Consider the following 23,210-nt stretch of genomic DNA (forward strand, 5'->3'; position numbering starts at 1 on the left):
GGAACGCTCACGTCGTGATGCGTTCAAGAGCGTCGTAGATCGCAGCTAGTCCTCGGACCGCAGCAGCAGCATCGGCAGAAGCAGCAGCATCCTCCATTAAAGTGTTACTTCTCGGATCCCAGCATCTCCTTTCCATTTTCTTGGACAACACCGCTCCCCTTATTAGGATGTTGGTACGCGGCGGGGGGTTGTTTGGGAGAGCTGAGGCCAGAGGACGCCGCCTCCGCGTATTTTTTCTGGCGTGACTGGAAGGCAGCGGAGCGACAATGGATCTGGTTCCGAGGAGACAAATCAAATTCTGATTTTTCTCTGGGATTAGCTGGCTAACGCTAGCTCGGCTAGCCACCCCCTTAGCTCGGTGGCCGTTATCTCCTCTTCCTCCTCTGACCGCTGTGCTGTTTTCCTCCGTGATAAAAAAATAACTCCTTAATGCTTTTTTTATTGACGTGAAGACATGTTGGAGTCATTCCTGCCAAGGAGAAACCATCCTAGCGGTTTTCTATCCGCCCAGCGGCGACGCTAGTTAGCCGTGTGCATCAATAACCTTCATTTCCCCCTCCCACTCGTTTTTTAAAACCCTTTTTTATTTTTCCTCTGGTGTATCCATGAAGATGCTGGCAGAGATGGAGTGTGTCTGACGGGGAAGCCGCTCCATGAAGGTCATGATACTGAGAGAATGATCATGCTGGAAAAACAGGTAAGAAACCAGCGGAGCATCAAGTCAGCGGGTTCATATTTAAATACACACCTGGGCTCATTTGCATATTTCCACAGATGCGCTATTACCATCAGCGTGAAAACAGCCCGATTTTTGTTACTTCGGGTGAATTTTCTCAGCAGGATTTGTGTCCCTTCTCGTGTGTGGTCATAATATCTATGAAATAATGAGGGAAAGCAAGTGCATTTCTGCTTTATTGGGAAATAAAGGAAAAGAGGTGAAGAAAATTGAATTAATGCATAAACATAACTATCAAGTAAGTAAAAATATGAAACGAATAGTTGTAGATGTTGATGGCTGTTGGCAGAGAGGATCTCCTGTAACAGTCTGTGTTACAGTGAATCTGAAAAAGTCTCTGAATGAAGACAGTTTTTTTTTTGGAAAGCAGTCTTATGAAGAGGATTTTCAAGATAAATGTATACTTAGAGATAAAATAGCGGTTCTTTATATATATATTTTAATGATTTAAACTCAAGTTAAATGCTAAATTTTGCTAAAAGAGAATGAATAGTTTTTTTATGTGGGACGGCAAATTATGTAAAATTTTAAAAACATAGAGTCCAACCTAATTAAAAAAACAGATCTAAAAACATATCACTGATATTTTTAGTTGTATTATTTGCTGAAATTCAATGTAAAATGTTACAGGAAACAGAAAAGAAACTGTTAAAAGCATGTATTTCTTATATTTATATCTAAAATATTAGCTGGTTCTGTTGGACTATTAGAAACTCATTCCTCTAGTTTCTAATCTTCTGACAATTAAACCATGCACTACTTTTTCTGTGTCTTGTTTCAACAGGAAACCCTTAATTTCAGCAATATTTTTAGCCAAACTAAATTAATTTAATAAAAAGCATTTCCAGATAAAATTCGATTCTCATAACATGTTGGGGGAAATTTGTAGCCAATCAGGAGATTAAATGTTGCAGAAAATGTATTCTTAGACTTGTTATTTTGTATTTCTGTGTCTTTTCTTGATAATCTGCAAATGTTTCCACTCAGACAGAACTTTAGGAGCAGTTTAATTGATTATTTCTGGTGGTTTATAGAAGGAAATGTCCTTCAGCCGGTGCAGCTCATAACCTTTTTACAGATTTGTTTTGTTTGAGTCGACTGCTTCCTGTTTTTCCCGCAGCAGCTTCAGCCTTCAGATACATCTTTACTCTGTTCTTCTTAAATTAAACAAATGTTGTGAAAGTCTTAAAAAGATTATTGTTGTGGTGGTTTTATCATCAGGGAAACATTTTGTTAATTAATCTGCTAGTTGTTATGCAAGAACGTGAACTATCCTGGTGTCTGTGAACGTTGATAACGCCGTGCTAATAAGACTAAGTAATGTGAGTTGGAGAACAGAACCATCGCTGTGGTGTGTTTGTGTGTCTGCGTGGGAGTTGGATCTGGGATATTTTGGGGTATTTGCTTTCCCAATGCATGCTGGGATATGTAAATAAGATTTTAAATAACAATGACAAAATAAGTTGGAAAAACTAAAGCAGAATTCTTAGTTTGCTTCTTTTTATTAATAAAAAATGAAAAATCTTTCAGTTTTCATATATTCTCCTTATGTAAACAACAAACTCCTATAAATAGTGATAATTATTCATTTTTAAAGCTAATCGTTGTTGACCTTTTGTGTGATCTGAGTAATAAATGAATGAAAATAAATCCTAAAACTCTAATTCTAACTGTAAACATTCGATATCAAACTACAGTCACACTCTGAATGTATACGAGTCTCTATGAGTTGATTGTGCTTAAAACAAGTCACAGTCTAGAAAAATGCAGAGTGTAGTTTATTTTTCCACAACTGATCAAGTTTAGGAAAAGAAAACAGCTTGTGGAAAAATTAGGGATGCAATGATATAAAAATTTGGGCCGATATCAGTTGTTAATGTTTCTTTTACAATTGATTATTTACTGACATTTTTTTTCCTACACCAAGAAAAAAAACAACTAAAGAAAAATTGCTAAATATAGCTGAGTTGAAATGATTAATCGTGATTAATCAATTTATTTGAAAGACTCTTCAATTAATTTAGCAATCGATTAATCGTAAACTGGAATATTCAGAATCAAAAAAGGACATTTGCTGAAAGAAGAAGGTCTGTCACGATAACAAATTTTACTGGATGATAAATTGTCCCAAAACTTATTGCGATAAACAAAAATATTGTTATTTTTAGATCATTTTCAGGTAATATTTTGATAATACAAGTACGCCCTCTCAAAAATATATAAACTTTCATTTTGTAAAGAACACTTAACACTGAAACTGGAAGATATTTTGAATAAACAAAACATGGAAATAAAATCCACATGAAATCATAAATAAAATAGATTATGAAGTTTGCAAATAACATTTCCTTGGAAAAATATTAATCATCAGAAATTATTAATCAATTTATTAGTCATTGCAACAGGCTTAAGAACAAAGGAGTCAAAGCAGTAACTAAACCAAAACTGGAAAAACAATAAATACATTTTGCATTGAAGATAAAAAAGCATAAAAACTCATTAAGTGTCAGTTTTAACATCACCTGGTGCAAAATCTGTAAAAAATTATCTCCCATGAAGTATCTTTTGCTGTCAAATTATTAATCAGTTAATCCAAAATATAATAAACACATCGGCCCCACATAAATATTTCTTATCAGCTACAGATTCTTCCATTGCTACAAATAATCAACCACTCGCCAAGGAATGCCACATTTTAGGCAATAACATGTTTATGTTCTTATTTTTAGAAAGGAACTGAATTATTTGTTTTCATCTTTTGTTGTGTTTCTAATATTTTATTTTTAAAAAAGACTTATGTGATTAAATGAAAAATCTGAACAATGCAACATTTTTTTGTTCGATTAATCATCAGAATAATTGATTAATCGCCAGAATAATCAAATAATTGATTACTAAAATAATAACTTCTCACAGGTATTGGTATTTATTTAGCACACATGCTAGTTATTTAACATTTAGCATTGTTTATGTTGTAGTTTTGTGACTGTACTGCTCTGGGACTACAAATGGAAGCAGCTTAAACTGCCAATCTGGTGCAAAACATCTTTTATTAATGTTTTTGTTTTAAATGAGCTGAACAGCTCATAAAAAATAATTCAACTTAATTATAATTTTCTGCATTTCTTTTTCAAATTAAACTGTGAAATTGTAGGTTCTTAAACAAGTTATTCTACCATTGTTATTAAATTTGAATTATATTTCTTTTTGTAAGGTTTTCTTACAATCATCTGTGAGAAACGAAGTTCAATAAAAATGCAATTTTAGCTCGGATTTCCTGTGAATGGACCAAAAATTGCGGATAATTTTGTGAATGTGTTAAATCCAGATGAGTTCTGCATTACTTCCTCCTGAAGACGCTTCAGTCTCTGAGGAATCGAGTAAACACAATGAAACTGGGTCAAAGGTCATCGCTGAGGCGCTGCAGTATTAAACGCTGCTGCTGTTGATGTTTATCTCCTGGTGAAATCTGGAGAAATCTGTCTTTTTTCCAGGCGGTGTGGGATTTGGAGATAAAAACGTGTTTGTTTCTTTTTCTGTGTTTAACCTTTGACCCACGGCGAGCGGATCGGAACTTATTGTCTGATGGAATGTGACAAGAACCCGCCGTTTTTTGGTTTTTTTCCCCTCTGTTTTTTATTCCTGAGGGGTTTTTTTCCATTTGCTTTTGTTTGATACATTAGTGCATAGGAGAGGCTTTTCTTTGAAATGTGTTGCTTGAAGAAGCACTTTGAGTTTGAACAGAGAGCAGCGATTTTACCGAGTCATTTAAATTCTCCTTATTCAGGTTCAGCTTGGCTTAATGTTTGGTTTTATGTTTCTGTATTCAGACAAATGTCTATGAGGCATGGTTAAAAAAAATGATGTTTTACTTTAGATGTGCTTTCTTTAACAAAACATCCATTAATACGTGTTTTGTGCTAATAGAGACAGATTTTCCATCCGTCCGTCCGTCTGGCCAAACTGAAGTTTGTAAAGATTAAAAGGTGAAGTCTGAGTTTCTGCTGAAGTTTTAATTATGTTTTTTAAAATGTAATTCTCTCTCTCTCTCTTCTGCTCGTTTCTTTTAGTTTTGTTGCTGTAGCCTTCAGCCTCCACAAGGGGGCGTCTGCACCACTCTCTTCCTCTGTTTATGTGCCTCGCCCATAATTGTTGTCTGAGCTTCATTTATATATCCATTTTTACCCCAGAGGTGCTGCAGCAATGAAGGCCGAGTTTTTGCTTTTGCTTTAATAATTTGGGTAGAAAAGTAAAAAAAGAGCTTTAATTTTCAGATGTTTATAAATAAATTTGAAGCACAACTGAGAATGTTGATTTATTTATCACAGCACATAAAACAGATCAGTATTTATTGTAATTGCTGATTCGTTGCATTTCCTGCATCAGGTTTTTGACCCATCAGACTTTTGCATGGTTCTTCTGTGTTTTTGTGGCTTTTTCTGCAGCTTCTTTCAGTTGTTGCTTGTTGGAGCGGATTAGTTCCTCCAGTCTCTTTCTGTAGATTCTGGATTCATTTTGCTGCAGTCTTAGTTTCTGTCATCTTCAGAGGAAGATTAATCAGCCATGCAAGCCCAAACCATCTTTAATATGAGCAGATTGTTTCTTTAGCATTTCTGTTGCTTTCCTAATGGTTTGTTTTTGTCTCTTTAGTCCATAAAACATCACTGCAGATATTTTTGGGTGGTTTTAATACAGCAATTAAAAGCAGATTTTATGCACAAATGTGTACTTTAGTGTATATATATCAATGAATATATGTGATCCTGTTTAAAGGGAAAGATGATCAGTTTCTGTTGCATCTGACTTTTTTTTGAAGTAGCCATGTTTGGTCTGCTTTAATCAACCTTTAGTTCGTTTGCATAGAAAGTTTGGTTCATTTGGGAAGGTGTGAATGTGTAACCAAACTCTGGTCCGCCTACAAACCAAGGTCTTGGTTCAGTTGAAGTGAACTTTGACACGTTTCAAATTCATAATATGAACACCAAGCAGCTCAGAAGATGCTCCAAAAACAGGAGGTGAACCACATCAAATCAGTAACAATATATATCGTCATAGTCAAGTTATCAATATCAATAGATAATACATGTGATACAATACTCAGTATATAGAACCAGAACCGCACAGCATTCTGGATTAAAGTGTTTGCCACTTAATGAAACTGAGGTTAAACCAGAATAAACGTTCTGCTACGAGACATTTCAGTTAAAATCAGGTCCAGCCAGGAGACGTGCTTACGTTCGGGTCGACCCGTTGAGTACCTGCGCCACCCGTCCTGTCATTGTGACGGCCACAGGAAGCGGACCTGCAGGTCTGTTTCTGGCTTCCTGTCCAAGCTGCTTGGTTTCTGCAGAGAAGAGGGAGCGATCTCACGTAGGCCAGCGAAGAGCTGGCTTTGGCTCTCTGTTTCCATGACAGCCGCTCTCTCGCAGCATTCAGCCGTGGGACGGCCTCTGCATCTGAAAGCAGTTCCCAGCGGTGTTTCAGAGCCTCTCGTTCTCTTCCTTCAGCTGCTTCGCTTCTTCTTCTGCTTCTTTCTCCGCCGTCCCTGTGTGCGTTTTTTCTTTCCTAAAGCAGAAGTATTTCATCTCAACTCGACGCAGTACTTTTAAATCTACGTGTCGAGCATCATTTGCATCTGAAGGAGGGCTGAGATCAGCCTTTGTTGCCTTTGTAAATTCTTTAAGACTGTGAGGTTGAACTCTGAGCGAGAACACACTTTAATTATTCACACCAGCCGTCCTGTAACGATTCAGATATTAACTCAGAAACAGAGAGAAGACGTGCTTTTTTTTCTTATTTTGTTGTGCATTTATCTACAACTTGGATGCATTCGTGTGATTACAAAAACCTCGACTGTGTTGATACAGATTGACGCATCTGATGGGTAAGATTAAACCTCAGAGGCTTCCAGTAACAAGTCAGAGAGAAAACATCGACCTGCACTTCCTTTCCATCATCGTTCAGTCATTTGGGTTAAAAGCAGTCTGACCTAGATAAGTCGTATTTGAGTTAAAATATCAGCTGCTCAGGCCTACAGGTTCAAAACTGAAAGAAAATATCCCCAAAAATTCTCAGAATGGGGAAATCCTCAGCTAAAGAAAACACCTGCAAGACACCAGCTGCGTTTCCAATACAAATGTCAGCAAAATACAATTTTTCAATTTCATTGTTTCCATTAAGCAAGAAGCACCATAAGATCACTAAAAAACATTTAAAAACATGCCGCGCCTTCATCCGCCAATTATTTCCTGTTGTCTTCTTAGTAGCTGCATTTCCATTGACCAGGTAATTGTGCAATTTTATATTTTGAAAATAAATTCACTTAATGGAAACACTCCAAAGGTTTTGGCAGTAGAACAAGGTGTTTTGTTTTGGTTGTATATTTTTCAAAACTTCAATAGAAACACTTTTTTCGCATCATCAGTCATGTGATTAACAACTGAATGTTACTACTGGTAAGAACGACAAAGAGGAAGTAGAAATAGAATTGTCTTTTTTAATGACTTGTCACCTGAACAAACTTATTCACGTGTGATTTTGATTGTGTTTCTTATTTAATTGAAACACTGCAATTGCAAAATTTTGCTTTTTCGACTTTAGTGGAATATTGACCAAGTTTTGCTCACATTTGTAATAGAAATGGAGCTAATAATGTTGAAAAAACACAATATCGCAAATTTTTGACTTTTGAAAGACGAACAAATTACCACATTTTTCTAGAAAATTTCTGAAATTTGTCAGCGGAAATTTACTCCTCCATTTTTTTCCCATCTAAATTGTCCTAATACGATGTCATATTTATAAATACTGAGAAATGTTGATTAAAACTAAAAATCCAATAGATCATCCTCATTGGTTCGGGTTTGTCTTCTGAGACGACAAAGAATCAGAATCGGCTTTATTTGCTAAATTTGTGCACAAACAAGGACATTTTACTTTGGTTACACTTCGCTTCCATTAAAGACAAAAGATAAATGAAACTGTTTTTTTTGTAAATATGTATACATACTGTGTTTTTAGCAAAGAGGAATACAAGGTTGGATCAGTACAAATATAAAACTTCTTAACTTAGTTCTGCTGCATTATTTTTTTTTACACAGAAGCCCAAACTATTACATCTGTTTTAGACTAACTGCGTTAGTCATGGTTGTGGTGACAGAAATCACAAATTACTTCATCAATTAAGAAACTATGATATAATAACACCGCTGTTTGCCTTCAGATTCGACGGATTCACACCACTGTTGCTCACGCTGAAGCGTGACTTCTGCATATTTAAAGTGACAGCGTGCCATTTTTCCATCTTCAGGATGTCGGTACCTTGGTTTCAGTACTTTCACATAAACTGCTTGTGTAACTTTAGCAGTGTAACTGTGAGAAAAGCGATGAAAGACTGGAAATCATCCATTTGTTTTAGCTCTGACAGCTGCTGCAGCTGCTTTATTGGAACCAGAACATGGCAGATTGTTCCGGTATTCTGGTTCCAGTGTGCTCTGTAACCCATCATCTCTCTCTTTCATAAAACATTAAAAACACTGAATAATACTCATGTGACAGGTAGGGATGCAAGCAACTGTTATACCTAAGATTAATTGTCAATTAATGGTTTATTAAGTTAAGATGAACTAATGAAGTCTGCTCAGACCTTCTTTCAGTGTTATACTTTGGCCGCCATCCAGCAGAGGGCGCCGCTGGTCATACTGAATCATGATTTCCAAAAATAAAATATTCAAAAACCAAAAATTTTATTAGCCGATAAAATCGATGTATCGCCAAAACCACCTTTCCGTCCTTCACCCTCCCTTTCCCTCGTTTCACAGTGTGCTTTTTAATTGCAACTTCTGGCTCCACATACAAGGAGAAACGTTTCATCTGGGAGAAATTTATGGGAAAATAATCAGTGACTGCATTGATGCGGTGCAGGAACATCACAGCTTTGAGAGCTGAGCAGCAGTTGGACTTTTAAAAGATTTATTAGCGCTCCAGAAAACATGAAGCCGGCTTGTTTTATAGCAGCATTTTCAGACTTTTCTCTACTCTTTCCAACGTCATAGAGAAAACAAATTGAAGCCTGATTAAACTGGTACGGATATCACATTTCCTAGAGGCGGATCTTCATCTTTAGTGGGGCTCACACAGCAGCTTTTCTGTTGATTAAATCGCAGCAGAGTAATGAAGCAGAAACGAATTCCTCTGTGTACCTGCTGCAGTTCAGTCTGCGCGTTTTCTGTTTTTTCCCCCTTCCTGGTGGGAGTGTAACTGCGGTCGCGGCTGAATGTTTCTGAGCTACAACCTCCAGAAGACGGAAAGACCAGAGAGCAGCTGCTGGCGACGGAGGTAGAGGGGAGGGAGGGCGATGAGGGGAGCTCTCGCTTGTTGTGAAGAAAAAGAAAGACGTGGAGGTGTTCCTCTGCTTTCTCTCAGTCGGATTCAACCAGCTTTGGGGACTCCCTCTTCCTCCTTTTTCTCCTTTTCCGTCTTTTAATAATTATCCCTATTTTTCCACCAGTGCATGTTTGTTGCACGCAGTCGAGCGGCGGCTGCAAGGTGCGTCGACCGTGCAGCATGGAAACCAGATCCCTGTTCAGCCTGCACAGAGCGCTCGCTCAGCCCGTCAAGATGTGCATGTTTGATTTTCCCGTCACCATCCTGGACGACCTGGTGAGCTCCGACGCCGCTTCGCACCGAGACGCCTGCCTGTCTGTAAGCAGGCGTTACATTTTTAATGTCTGCTCGCATTATTATTATTTATTTTTTTGCATCTGTGTGTGCGCTTTTGATGCTTCACGACTGAACGTAAGAGTGTGCATGTGCCAAGCTGTCGCGGCGTAAACAAAGTCTGATAAATGTATGTTGTTTTTCTTGTGCTGGTTTTTGCATAAAACAAGCAGCAGGATGATATCTGCAGAGAAAATGTGGTCGCTGCTGTACGCATGTGTGGTTTATAGTTTATCACGTAAAAGGGCTCTAAATCTGCAGTTATGCATTGTCAACAATACACCCAGTGTCGAGCGATTTGACTACGAGTTTTAGAGTCACGGATTGATGTTTGATTTAGAAATGATTTTTCTATTCAAAATTATGTGACTGAGAAGAGGAAAAAATTGTGTAAACAAACGGAACATTTATGCAAAACAGTTTCATACTGTATAAAATTCCATCAGTTTATATATCTGCATGAAATTCTGTAACTTATATTTCCAGAATTAGGTTAGCTTAGTCGCCTGGCTTTTTCTTAAATAAATAAATAAAAAGAAATCAAAGACTTGTTCAAAAGCAGAGTAGCAGAGTGGACACATGACGCCGTATCCAGAATACTCTCAAATGGGAGCGGCAAAGGCTACAACTTGAATGCATTTTAAAATCGATTTTAGAGCATTTTGAATCATTCAGGATTCCCAGGACTAGGAATTGTTCTCATGTGACGTCACACTTCCGTGAACTGACAGAAATCTTGTTGCTATGGAGTTGCTATGACAACAATAAACAAACCACAAGCTAGGAACTAGCTCTCGCCTCGTTCCTATCTAACTTAGGGTGCGTTCACACTGCAGCCTGAAATGACTCAATTCCGATTTTTTTTATGTAATGCGACCTGTATCCGATCTTTTCATGACAGTCTGAACAACACAGCTCGGATTCTTTTTCGAATGCTACCCATATCCGATACGTATCTGATTCAAATGCGACCTAACTTCCAGGTTGCATTCATCCGAACTGAACGTCACTGATTCTCAACAAATGGCACTATTCTGCGTCCTGATAGGCGCACAAGCGGGAAGAAAAACAACAACTATGACGGACTATAATGAAGACTAAGTTGTTAATATGCTGCTCCGGTTGGACAACAACTTCAAATATGTAAACTAAGCTCCACCGTTAGCCTCCATGTTTACTTCCGCAAACACTGAGTACTTCTTTTTGTGGCAGTTATCAGAACACTGAGAACGCTGAAGCTATGGCGCCCTCTACTGCGCATGCGGGACACTTTCAGGTAGTTTGCCCGTTCACACTGCAGAACGCAAACAGGTCGCATTCTTGGCAGTGTGAACGGCCTGGTAAAAAAAATCGGAATTGACAAAAAATCGGAATTGGGTCACTTCAGGCTGCAGTGTGAACGCACCCATATAAACAATATAAGTACATTACAAATATTACTTGAGGACAGTTTTGGAGTACTCTACCCACCTTTGTGTAATAGTAAATGTCAGTGATATTTACTGTAGGACTCACTGCCGAACTAGCAAAATTAGCCTAGCTACCAGAACCTTGTTGTTCACACGAAGAGTTTGTAAGTCCTTTACAAAACCTTTTAAATATTGATTGTATGCGTCCATTGATTTCAGGTGAAGCTCCTCCATGGTGTACGCACTCTTCCTGTTCACTGAGAAGTTAACGGTGTTGTAGATCGGAGGGAGCTTTTCCACATCGTCTGACATATTTTCCTTCTCCGTCTCATATGGGTCGATCCTTACAGCAGAGACATTTTTATGTATCTTTCTCTCGCACATTGGTCAAGACGAGTGTCCACATATTTTCTTTTTGTTGGTCCCGAAGCCATTAGTCCGCTATGGCGCGGGTCACTTCCGGTCCAGACTTGTGGGATCTATGTATCGGATAAATTGTTTTACGACGTACATTTCTTTCTCCTGCAGTACTTTAATCAGGTGTGCAGGTCAGATTGCATGTGTAATTAATATTTTTTTATTTTTCTCCAGACTTATAAAAGATGCTTTTTTATTTTTTTCTCCTGTGCAGAACATAATACATGTTCCATCTAAAAATAAGTCCCGTTATATTAAAGCAGTCAGTCACAGAGCAAGTGTTTGTGTTGTGAAAATGTGTCAGTGAGTTTGAGTCAACCTGCAACTGAGTGTGGTGTATGCTGCTTCTTTCTGGGTCTCCGTGTGTGTGAGTACTTGTCTTGTCAGAGATGATTAGATCTGCAGACTTTTCCTGCATATCTACAGAGTAAACATCTAAACAACGTGGATTTCCTTTTTCTGTAGCTTGTTATCAGGTGTGCAGCTCAGATAAGCTTTTTCTTTCATCCATCTGTGAAGCAGTGTGCGGTTTGTGTGTTTGGACATTCTGTTTTCTTTTTGCGTCACAACTTTAAAACTAAAAATCTGTTTTTTTCCATGCAGAAATGAACAAAACTTGTCATCACTGCGCCTCTTGCGCAGTGATGACAAGTTTGATCTAGTTTCTACTGCAAATAATTTAGTACACTTGAAATGAGACTAAACTAACTCACAAGTAACTTTTCAGAAAGATATAGGAGTTAAATGGTTAATATTGATGAAAAAGTGTTAGTTCCACTGGGAAATTATTTCACTTATAATATGGCAAAATGTCTTGGAAAATTTTAAATGTCACTTCAAATTTTCAGAAAGAAATATGAGCTTGTTTTAAGTCAATAATAATTTAATATTGATTTTAAAAAAGTGCTATAAAAACAATTTTTCCCATGTTGTAACTCAATAATAAAGAATTATCTACATCTTGCTGAAAAGCGATTTACAAGTTTGTTTTGTCTTATTTCAAGTGTACGAAGATTTAAGAACTAGAAATTAGACCAAAAATACTTGGCAAAATTCTGTCTTTTTGCAGTTTATGGAGTTGGCATGAATGCATGAATTTACTCAAGTTACTCCGGCTTGTGTACACACATTGCAAAAAATAAAAAAATAATCTTACCAAGTGTTTTTGGCCTAGTGTGCAGAAAGGCAACAAGTTGGGAATTTAACCTTTTTGTTGCGAGGAAATGGTGGATGTAGCTGGTCCCTTTGAGTAAAGCAAGTTGTTAGTGTTGAAAAACTGTTTGTTGGTGAGTTTTAATCAGCCTACAGCTGAAGCACGGTGGTGGCTGCCCCTGTCCAGCTCTCTACTGTATCTGTGGTTTCACAATATACACTTGTGATTTTGTTGTTCTAGAGCAGTGAAATTGATTTCTGTGCTGCTTTCTTCGTTCTGAGTGACGACATTTCCTCTATTAGAGCAGAAAGTCTTTCTGCTGTTTTTGTTTAATCATCTCTGCAGGTCAGAGATTAAAGCTTGGACTTGTTTACATCTTTTTCTTTGTATCCGTTGATTTTCTCACCCCCGCCTGAAACTCAGTCTGCCTGAATTGTGGCTTTTGTCTCACAATCCGAGTCGAATTTTCTCACCTCAGCTCAAGATGTGGTAGATGCTTTGCTGGGTTTCCGTAATCTCTCTTCTTCGTTGGTATAAGTCTTGTTTGCATCTTTGTTTTGCGCCAAACCAAGCACGCCGAAGCAACCATCTCCCCACAGAGAAGCCTTTGATATTCTGACATGTTTGATCATGTCATTTCCTTTAAAGACAATGCAATGCTTCTTTTGTTCTCTGCAGATTAATAACTAGATAGTTTTACCTGCTACCTGATGTTAAAGCTGCACTTTAGTTTTAATCTAAAGTGCTTATTTTTCCAGTGCTTCGTTTTCAAATGTTCCTTGCAGATATTTTTAGATAATTATCCCTCCACTCTATTCTCCCATCGGGCAATTTTGCTTTTATCATCCATTACATGATGGTAGTTTGTGATTCATGCCACAGAGGAGCATCATTATTTGATATGTTAGTTTTAGACTGTGTTGCAGGCTTTTTTTTTAATCTTGGCAGTTAAATCGTAGTTCTGATCACTGCTTGTGTCAGTTAATTCTCATAAAACAAGTAATATTATTTACTTATTTATTATTGATCCCCTTTTTTCACTTCTGATACCAGAAACACTAACTCTGCACCAGTACTGCTCACTTAAATACACAAATAGCTTCAAGTTTGGTCAAACATGAAAAACAACTTTAATTTGTTATAACAAAATTGAAAATGACAAAAACAATGTAAAAATAAACTGACTCAAAAAGTGAAATTAGGAATTATAAATATAAGTTAAAAATAAATAATACAGCATGACATTGTTCAGAGCACAAAGCATAGATTTAAACTGAATAGATCTGCCCTTATGGATCAGAAATGTTGTCCCCAATACTCAGTCTAGATTTTTTTTCAATATCGGTATCAACATAGATATTAATATGGGATTGATGCATCTCTAATATTATTTATTGGAGTCACATAATCACAATTCAATGCAGCAAATTATGAGCCGATGAGAAAAAAAACATCTTCAATTTAAACTGTCAGGTTACAAAACATGTTTGAGGGATCCACTGACATGAGAATTTGGGCCGATATTATCACACTGTTCCATTTAAACACCCCATAGCTGCATCACTATCATGATCACATGACCAAACTAATACCAAATGGCCAACCTCCCCCAGAAACGAACAAGAAAATGGAAATAAACAGTGTAATATCAGTCCAGTTTTACTTAGCAATCTTGATGTCAATATATTGTTTATCACAATGTTTAATTTGAAAAAAAATGTAAATAATTTAAAAGAAAATACAGAAATGAAATAATTTGTATTTATTTACAATGCTGAAAAAAAGCAAACAAATTAAAAATCCTGTCAATAAGAACATAAGATGCAGGCAGAAGCACAGTCAGATGCCTTCACCTTTTTAAACATGCATCAAAATCAAAACAACAGAATCTTTCTAAAAACAAATCTCAAAGTCTGTAAACAAACTCGAAACACAGAACATATTCAAACCTTATTGTATTTGTTTAGCTACTTATTTTTAGACTTTTTTTTTTACATTTAAAGAGTGAAAATCACAGTTTTATCTCTTTACAATAACTTTTCCCACCTGAATCCCTCTAACTGAAGCACTGGATAGTTTTTTTTATTTATTTATTTGTAGTAAATATTAGGATTTATTATTCAGTTCTGTGCAGTAGGAGGACATCTGATTATGGGTGCACTGCAGAAATCTGTGTATAAACTCATCTTCCATCTGTGAGTTCTGACCCTGAAGTTCTGACTCAAACCCAAAACTGAAAACAGCAACCATTCAGGAGAGGCTGTGTTGTTTAGAAATACTAAACATTTAGCGGCCATAAATCCACAATAAATGGTGCACTCATGTAACGTTGGGTTCCTTCAGTTTTACACGCAGCTGTTTGGCATTCAGCCCCACATCTACATCTTGGCATCCACGTTTCTTGTCATTTCCAGCCCGTGGGTGAAGGCTGTTATTGTTCCAGCAGCATTTCGGGTGAAAACATAAAGCTACATTGTTGTAGGAAATGTTTTGTGACAGTAAAGTCTGATGAATCTGTTCACATAGACACTGTTGGCGTCTAGTTCTCGAGCTCAGCTTGTCTCAGCTCCACACCTGATTGTGTTTCTAGTGACCTAAATTCTTCTTTGGGGTTTAAAAAAGCCTCCTGACCTCACTGCAGTCGGCTTGTTGTCGCAACGGGGTCAAACTGGGTGACGAGGTTGAAATAAAGAGCAGCTTCCCTTGAATCAAGAGGAAGTCATTTAAGGCCTACATCTGAACCTGAAACGTTTAGGTGAATATGACTGAGCTTTTTGTTTTGATGTTGCATGAAATAATGATGCATTTCTTGCCTGCAAAAACATATCTAAGTATTTTAGTTTCTATTGCAAACTAGGGATGCACCTATCCACTCTTTTCACTTCCGATACCGACATTTGATGTTTAGTATTAGCTGGTACAGGAAAGCAGCACTGTATTGACTTCAAACATTTTTTTTCTTCAACACAAACATAAATGTACTAACTTACAAATTTATTTAGTAACTATATATGTAGTATTTACATATCTTTCAACCACCTAACCAACCAACCACTTACAAACCAAACCCAGTTGCCAACCAACTAGTTTATAAAACCACAAACCAACCACTGAATCTACCTGCCAACTAACTAACCAACCAACCAACAGACGACATATAAACAAAACCAACTAATCAATTAACTCACCACTAAATAACTCAACCAACAAACCAACCTACTTATTTACTTATCTTTCAACTAACAACTTACAAACCAACCCATTTCTAAACCAACTACCCACCAATAAAACTACCAACCTAGCTAACTTCCAACCAACTACTTACAAACCCAACTAATTGTCTACCAACCAACTACTCACCAATAACTCTACCAACCAATTTATAAACTCACAACCAACCAACCAACCAACCAACCAACCAACCAACCAACCAACCAACCAACCAACCAATCTAAATTCCAATCAGCTTCTGACCAACCAATCATCCACTTCCTAACCAAACACAACCAATCGACAACCAACCACCTGTTTCAAACACTCACCAATAATAATTAGACCCAGTTATTATTGGTTTTACTGTAAACTAATCCTGCTATTTCTTCATATTCTGTTGGATGCAAAATGCAACTGCAGCATATTTGTTTAGTTTCATGGTAGAAGTTTTCTGCACTTAGTTAAATTAAAATGAACAATGAAGGGTTGGCTGAACAGATCAGTGTGTATAGGTAGCATTCTATCAGAGGTGGATTTCTGTCTGTTTGTAAGAGCTACCTGTCCTCAGTTGTTGTTTTCAGAACCAGCTGTGGTTCTGTACTGGAACAGCTTTGGTGGAGTCACTCAGCAGTTCAGATAGAGTTCTGAAATCCTGACTTTACTCTGGTCAATGAATGCAGCTCTAATCAGCGCTGAAGCTATGTCCAGCTTCTCTGTCTGACTTATAAATAAAACTCAATTATTATTCCAGTCCATTGTTTTATTTAAGGAAACCTTTGGCTCTGAGTGTTTTATATCTTATTTATTGCTCAACCTTATGCAAAAATCTTCCCCAGGCCTGAGTTTCAATATTAAAAATCAAAAAGCACTTATGAAAACGTGACCAGTGATTGACGGGTTTATGCTTCCTGGTGTGTGACGGATATAAAGCAGCCTGGGTGGTCTGCAGACTTTAATTTAAGTAAGGAGTGTTAGAGCACTCCTGATGAGGTCGCATTTATATTTAACTGTTGGAAACTTGAGTGTTGGATTAATCAAAGATTTAAAAACAAACTTTTGAGTTTACTCCTTTAGGAGCACTTGAGAGCAGATGTTTTAATGCAACTTTCTGCTAAAAACTGTGAACTTGGAATGACTTCAGCCAACTTTTACCAACCTCTCTGTTATATTGGTGATAAAACAAGCCTGTGCACAAAGAAAAGTTTAAATGTTTCCAGATACTGATGTATGGAGATGTCAAGCTGTCATTTAGCTGTGAAGGAAATGAGCGGACGTCTGGAGACTCGTTGATAATGTTCGGTGAATACACTCAGCAGTCGCCTTCTCGGAAGAAACATTTTGTCAACAAATAATGACCCCCTGCAGAGAAGTTTTTATTTTATTTTAGATTGTTTTCAGGCAAAATAAATCTGCTTCCAATTTACCTGTGAATATCTCCAAAAGTATGGGAATAGGGTTCAGAAACTCATTGCCAAGACAACAATAAAGGGGTGCAGATAGGAAAGCAAGGTTTTTATAATCAGACAAAAGACTGTGATATCACAATATAGACTTTGGCAGTAGGCAATGGCTCCAGGGTGTGTTTAAACTCAGAGGGAATTAAAAAGGGAGTTGGCAGCAGCTGTACAGGTGGATGTTGAAGTAATTTGGGGAGGCAGAAACACACTGGAGACAAAGTCTGGGCAGGGAAGCAGTGCAAGAAGAAAACAGACAATGGCACAGATGCAGAAATGTTTGGTTTGCAGATGTTTGGTCTGATGCAGATGCATCAGAAGATTTAGTTTTCAGAAATGTACACAGAAGAAACTGCATTTGATCCTCCTTTTTCCTCTACATTTAGAGAAACAAATATTTTTGGTCTAGCATCTAGTGCAAATATCTTAGTACACCTGAAATAACACTAAACTAACTTTTGTCAAGAAATAGGAACTGGTTTTAAATCAATAATTTCTTAATATTGATGAAAAATACTAGTTCCACTTGTAAATTATTAAACTGGATTACTGGATTATTTCACTTAAATCTAGTACTTCTTCAATCGTATTAAGGAATTATTGACTTAAAACAAGCTCTTAGATCCAGCTGGAAAGTTACTTCTAAGTTAGTTTTGTCTTATTTAGAGTGTACTAAATATTTGCAGTTCATCTTTGTGTTTTTTGCATGGCAGACTTTACCTAAATACCTAAATCAATCTAAATTAGTTAAAATAAAGGATACATGCATAAATGTCCTCAGAAAAACAAAACGGTGCGAGCAGAGTCTATCGTCTGTTTAAAGAAATGGCCGCCACGTTCCCTGCCTTGGCGACCGTTGTCAGGTTGCCTCACAGCTGAGCTGCATGTGTTTCTCACTCGGCTGCAGTTGGCATGAGGAAGCTTTTTTTTTAAATGCCAGGACCTCGGAGGAGAAACTGAAAGGCTCCGCTGGCTGTAATAATAGCTGGGAATAAATCCAGAAGCTATTAGAGGCGACTCCAGCCAGCAGATCTCTCTCTCTCTGCTGCGCTTCGCGTGTGAACGAGACGCTGCTTTCTGTAAGAAACTCTCTCTGCAGCTGAGTTGGTTTCAGGATCAGTGAAGAAAACAAAACATCTTGTTATGCTGCTGAAAATTAGATCCTATTAATCTGTTTTGCTAGAATCGTTAGCTGAGACCCAGATTTCTCCTTATGCCCATTTTTCGTTCCTGAAACACATTTTATCAGAGTATCAGGTTTAGTTGGTGTAAATTTATCTTAGCATACTGCAGTGATTCAGTGTTTGATTTGTTTGGTGGCATTTTTCTGGTCAGGCTACTGAGAATTTGTTCTCCATCGTAGATACGTACATCTAGTTTGTGTTTTTGCATTCCTCAGTTTCGTCTGCAGGGGGCTCTGTGGTGCACATAAACTTTCTCTGTCAAGTCACCTGTTTTACCTTCTAGTGAGTACAGGTGTGTTTTGACGGCTTTTTGACTAAATTCTGAGAGGTTAGAGTCCTTGTCAAATGGCGTTTTGACTAAAGTCCAAAGGGTTGGAGTCCCAGTTGACGGCGTTTCAACTAAAGTTCTACAGCTTTTTATTTCTCTTTCTCACTGTTTAAGTTTTAATTGTTTTTTAAATCTCTTTCTCACATGCTGTTTTTATTTTAATTATGTAAAGCACTTTGAAATGCCTTGCTGCTGAAATGTGCTATACAAATAAAATTTGATTGATTGATTGATTGATTATACTCATCCATGAAAAGTGTGAAGTTTGCTTTGCACTACAATCGCGGTAAAAGAAAGTACACCCTACATAAGATTAGATTGGGTTGTGAGGATATGGGTGAGACAGAATATGGAAAAAAAGCAGAACTTTTTTGTTTTGATTGGACTTGTTGGTTATGTAGCTTGTAGTTTATTTTAATGTTGTTCTGGTTGTTGTGGATTGAAACTGAGTGAAAAAAAAAACTTAAAAAAAAACCTTTTGAAAGCCTCCAGGAAGCATCAAGAACCATTAAAGATTAGGACTGGGATAAAACTATTGGTTGGTGCCGAAACTCTGAAATATGTTGACGTAATGGAAAGGCCCCTGTATAAGCCAAACATGTAATCTTTTATCTTCCTGTTTGTTGTTAGTTTAAAAATGATCTGAGCATAAATACTGTTTATGGATTTGTTCTGTTTGGACCAGATGAACCCAAATCAGAGGTGTTCAGAGTTTCAGCTTCCTTTTGGTGAATTATTTGATATTTTATCTGATTAAAGCTAGTTGTTGCTGAACCATTGTTGTCGTGCCAGTGCTGCAACTATACGAGTTCACGGAGACGATGTTGCAGAACCGGACCGACCACCTCAGGTACTCTCTGGTAAATTTCTCTGTTTGTGTAATAAGGAAGTCCCCAGCATTACATTGCCTCATCTGAAGCTTTCGCTTTCCTCCTCAGCTCCTTCAGCGCGTCTTAATGCACTTCCCTGTTTGCATTGTTGCTACTGGTTGCTACTGGGACGGTTTGACAACCTCAACAGGAGGTTTCAGTTCTCCTCCGACCCGAAATGGACCGGCTCGGAGGCCTTCTCTCAAACCGCCTGCTGTCTTCTGGGAACAAGTTAATTTTTTCCAGTGTTGCTCTTTGTGTTGTTGACACAGCTGGTAAAGTAAATACGCGCAAGCCGAGCGGCTGCGGGGGTTCGGCCAATCTGTGACGAGGGGAGTGGGGTCTCTGATGGGCTTTAGACCCGGCACCGCGTGGATCCGGTTCTGATTGGAGTCGTTATGTGGTGCTGGGCCCGGTGGAGCTGCGGGTTGCTGGCCCGGATTGGAGCCTGCTGCTGGGACAGAGAAGATTACTACCATCCAGTCCAGAGATCGGACACACAGGTTGGATGTTTTCCTTTGATTTTCCAAACAGAACCACTGGATCGTTCACCTGCTTAGATTAGCTGGAGCGATGTTTGTTTGTCTAAGAAACTCTTGATGCATGTCTGGTTCATTTTGTCTGAACCAGACAAAATGGTACTCAACCATTTAATAATTGTTTTATTATAAATAATTTGATTTATTTAGAGGGATTTTTTTTTTTATTTAATCCAGGAGCGTCCAAACTTTTTGTCACATCAAATCGGGTGGGCGTTTATCGTTTATCATTTATCGTGAAAAGATTTTTGATTTATCGTCTTGATAAGTTGCAATTATTAATGGCAAATGAAAAGAGATGTTATAAGTGCAACAATAAATATCAGTAAATTCTAAAATATGATTAAATTATTAAGTGCAGATTATAAATCACATTTTTTAAGTAAGTGGAATCCTAAATTAAACACATTGTAAGTGGAAATATTGTTCAAGAACAATATTTGTGTTTGCAAGCACAGCCATACAGTTACTTAAAAAATAAGTAATAAACAGCAAAACTGCAAATGCAATTTAAAATCCAGTCCATATTGCCCACCTCCAGTCAAATGTACTCGCAGGCCAAAAAACTAAATGAATAAAATAAAATAAAGCAAATAAGATAGTCAGATTTTATTTTATTTTTTGTAGGAAAGGATCCAAAACATAAAAAGCATTTTAGACGAATAAAAGTAAAGGCTTCTAATCTTTTTGGGGTCTACATTGAACAAATTTATTCTCAGTATAGGAACCGGATTTTGGTAACTTTTTGACATGCTTAGCTAAGTTAAAAAAATAAATAAAATAAAGGCAGATTTGGATGGATGTGGTTCTACTTATTATAAAAGCTTGGTTATAAAACAATGTATACTTTGTGTTCTTAACATTTTCCATTGTGAGAAAATTGTCAGGACAAATTTTTATTATTGTAGAATTGCAATTGGGGGCCGCACAAAAGGAGTCCAAGGGCCACAAATGGCCACTGAGCCGCACTTTGGACACCCTTTGTTTAATCTGTTTGTATATTTTTACGCTGGTTGCTCATCTAATCTAAATCCCTCTGAATCAGCCTGAACGTTTCTTACATGTGGTTCTCGGTTCACGCTGTCCTGCATGTTTAACATGTTTCGACGCTTCATCACAGCCGATTCTCCACCAGTTTCTTAGAAACCTGTTAACCACCAAACAATGTGAACCAGGTGCGTCTCAAAGCAGGGAAGCATCTGAAACATCCAGGACGGAGGCTCACAAGGATCAGCTGTTACAGAAACAGCCTCCATGTGTGTAGCAAGGCTTTCTGTTAGCATTAGCTCTTTATAGACCACTGCAAACGGTGGACCCCTGTTTTAAACAGTTGTTTTTTAGAGATAAGGAAAAGAAAACTGGAAATTCTTGCAATTTGTTGCATGTTTAGGTCAGAAATGTTAATCCAGACTTTAATCAAACAGACATTTTACCTGCGACTTCAGCAGGTAAATGTTGCAGAGAGGGCTGGATTTATATCAGGAAATTGCAGTGTAGTGTTATTACTTCCAGCTCTCTCTGGGACCTTTAGCATCTGGGTCAGCTGTGTGATTCTCCTGAATATCTTATCAGCATGTAAACTGTATATTCATAGCAACTGGAAATAATGACCAACGAATATTGGATTGCAAACAGCACTTTGTGATACATTCTCATGCAAAACACAATATTTCTGTTGCATGTGGGATTCTGAAGAGCTGGATGTGGTCTCCAGTCCATAAAACGCCCAGGTCTGATCTGAAAACCAGCCCCTCTGAGTGTCTTTAGGCTTTTAATAATAAAGGCCAAACACAGCAGCCAGCAGTGAAAGTGGTTTTTATCAGGGAGGAAAGCTAACAGGAGCATAAAACGTCACCATATTGAATGGATTCTCACAGAAAATGTGGGCAGCATTTGAACAAACTACATAAAATATTTTTTACATCAGACATTTTGTCTTTTTTTCCACATGAACAACACAGAAGTTGAATAAACTAATTATAAAGTGGTTTAATTAGCAATTTCTACACACAATCCTCATACCAAAAAAAAGGAAAAAAATCCCTGTCAAGCTTATCAGCATGTAGTAGTTATGCATGAAGCATAACTACTGACAAGATTACAACTTTTTACATTGAACAAAGGATCTGGCCACACAAAAATAACAGCAAGCAGAGAAAACAGTAACTGTGATCGTATTTCTTCCCATGTGGCGTAATTGCCTGAAGGCTGGTGGGAAAAGTACAAAACAGTCTGTAACCATAAAAACTATAAGAGTCATCAGGGGATTTGCTGGGGTTTAAGCAAACTATAAAATCAATTATGTCAACATTTCTAACTTTTTTCCTCTTAAACTGAAGTTAGGCTCTTAATCGGCGGTGACCAGACTGACTGACAGTTATATAACACTGGTGTTGTGCTGAAACAGCTGTAGTGTATCAAACGGGATACAACAAGGCGTGATGGTGGATCAGACTTCAGTGTTTAATTATTTAAAACTCTTGCTTCTTAACAAAATTATGAGCCACAATTCAATTTAAAAGTCATTCTGAAAGTATTTTTGGCACTTGCTGTATAGACACGTTGCATCTTATTGTTTACATCCGGAAATTTCTTGCATGCGCTCAACGCTGGAGGGCAGAAGAACTATAAATAGTGGAACAACTTTGCCTGGAGATGCAGGTATCATTAATTTACTTTATTTCACCAGAGCAAAGGAAAAAATCACGCAGAAAAACCACTGACGAATAACTCAAAAACACACACATTCTACTTTATTTCTCACTTTCTGTGTCGGCTACGCTACACATAGGCTTGTTGCCATAGCAGCTGACTGACAACATCCACTAGTGTATCAGGATTCAACGCCAAGAAACACTCAAACATTTCTCACACAAAGAACAGAACATTCAGTCCGTTACAGATTTATGCTTTCAGGCTTGATGCGATTATTAAAGAGTGGTCGCTGTGGTAGATTAGCTACCACTAACCACTGCTATTAGCTAAGCTAACACAGCAGTGGTTGATTAGCTAATATAAGCATCTGATCTACTGATGACCTGTCAGAGATGATGTGTGGGTCGCCTTTTTTTATTTTGTAACTGAACCGAAGCAGAGAATCCACAGCAATCTACATGTTAAGATTGTCAAAGTCAAGCTAGCGTAACTTAGCTACTTCCCTCTCGTTCGCTATTTTTTTTTAATTATGATT

General features: G+C 37.5%; 1 protein-coding gene across 2 annotated transcripts in view; it reads left to right on the forward strand.

Moving 5' to 3' along the window:
* Positions 1-8,871: 8,871 nt before the first annotated feature.
* The window catches only part of LOC106933326 (ral guanine nucleotide dissociation stimulator), a 50,096-nt gene continuing 35,757 nt past the window's right edge, over positions 8,872-23,210 (forward strand). Inside the window, exon 1 of one of the 2 annotated variants that reach the window (XM_015012531.2) lies at positions 8,872-9,397. In XM_015012531.2, coding sequence (XP_014868017.1) covers positions 9,302-9,397 — 96 coding nt within the window. In that variant the 5' untranslated portion in view covers positions 8,872-9,301. Of the gene's footprint in view, positions 9,398-19,382; positions 19,985-23,210 lie in introns of those variants that run through there. The other variant, XM_015012523.2, reaches the window with a different exon arrangement.

Source organism: Poecilia mexicana, unplaced genomic scaffold (assembly GCF_051168715.1).
Source record: "Poecilia mexicana isolate PSO_F unplaced genomic scaffold, ASM5116871v1 scaffold_9, whole genome shotgun sequence".
Classification (NCBI taxonomy): domain Eukaryota; kingdom Metazoa; phylum Chordata; class Actinopteri; order Cyprinodontiformes; family Poeciliidae; genus Poecilia; species Poecilia mexicana.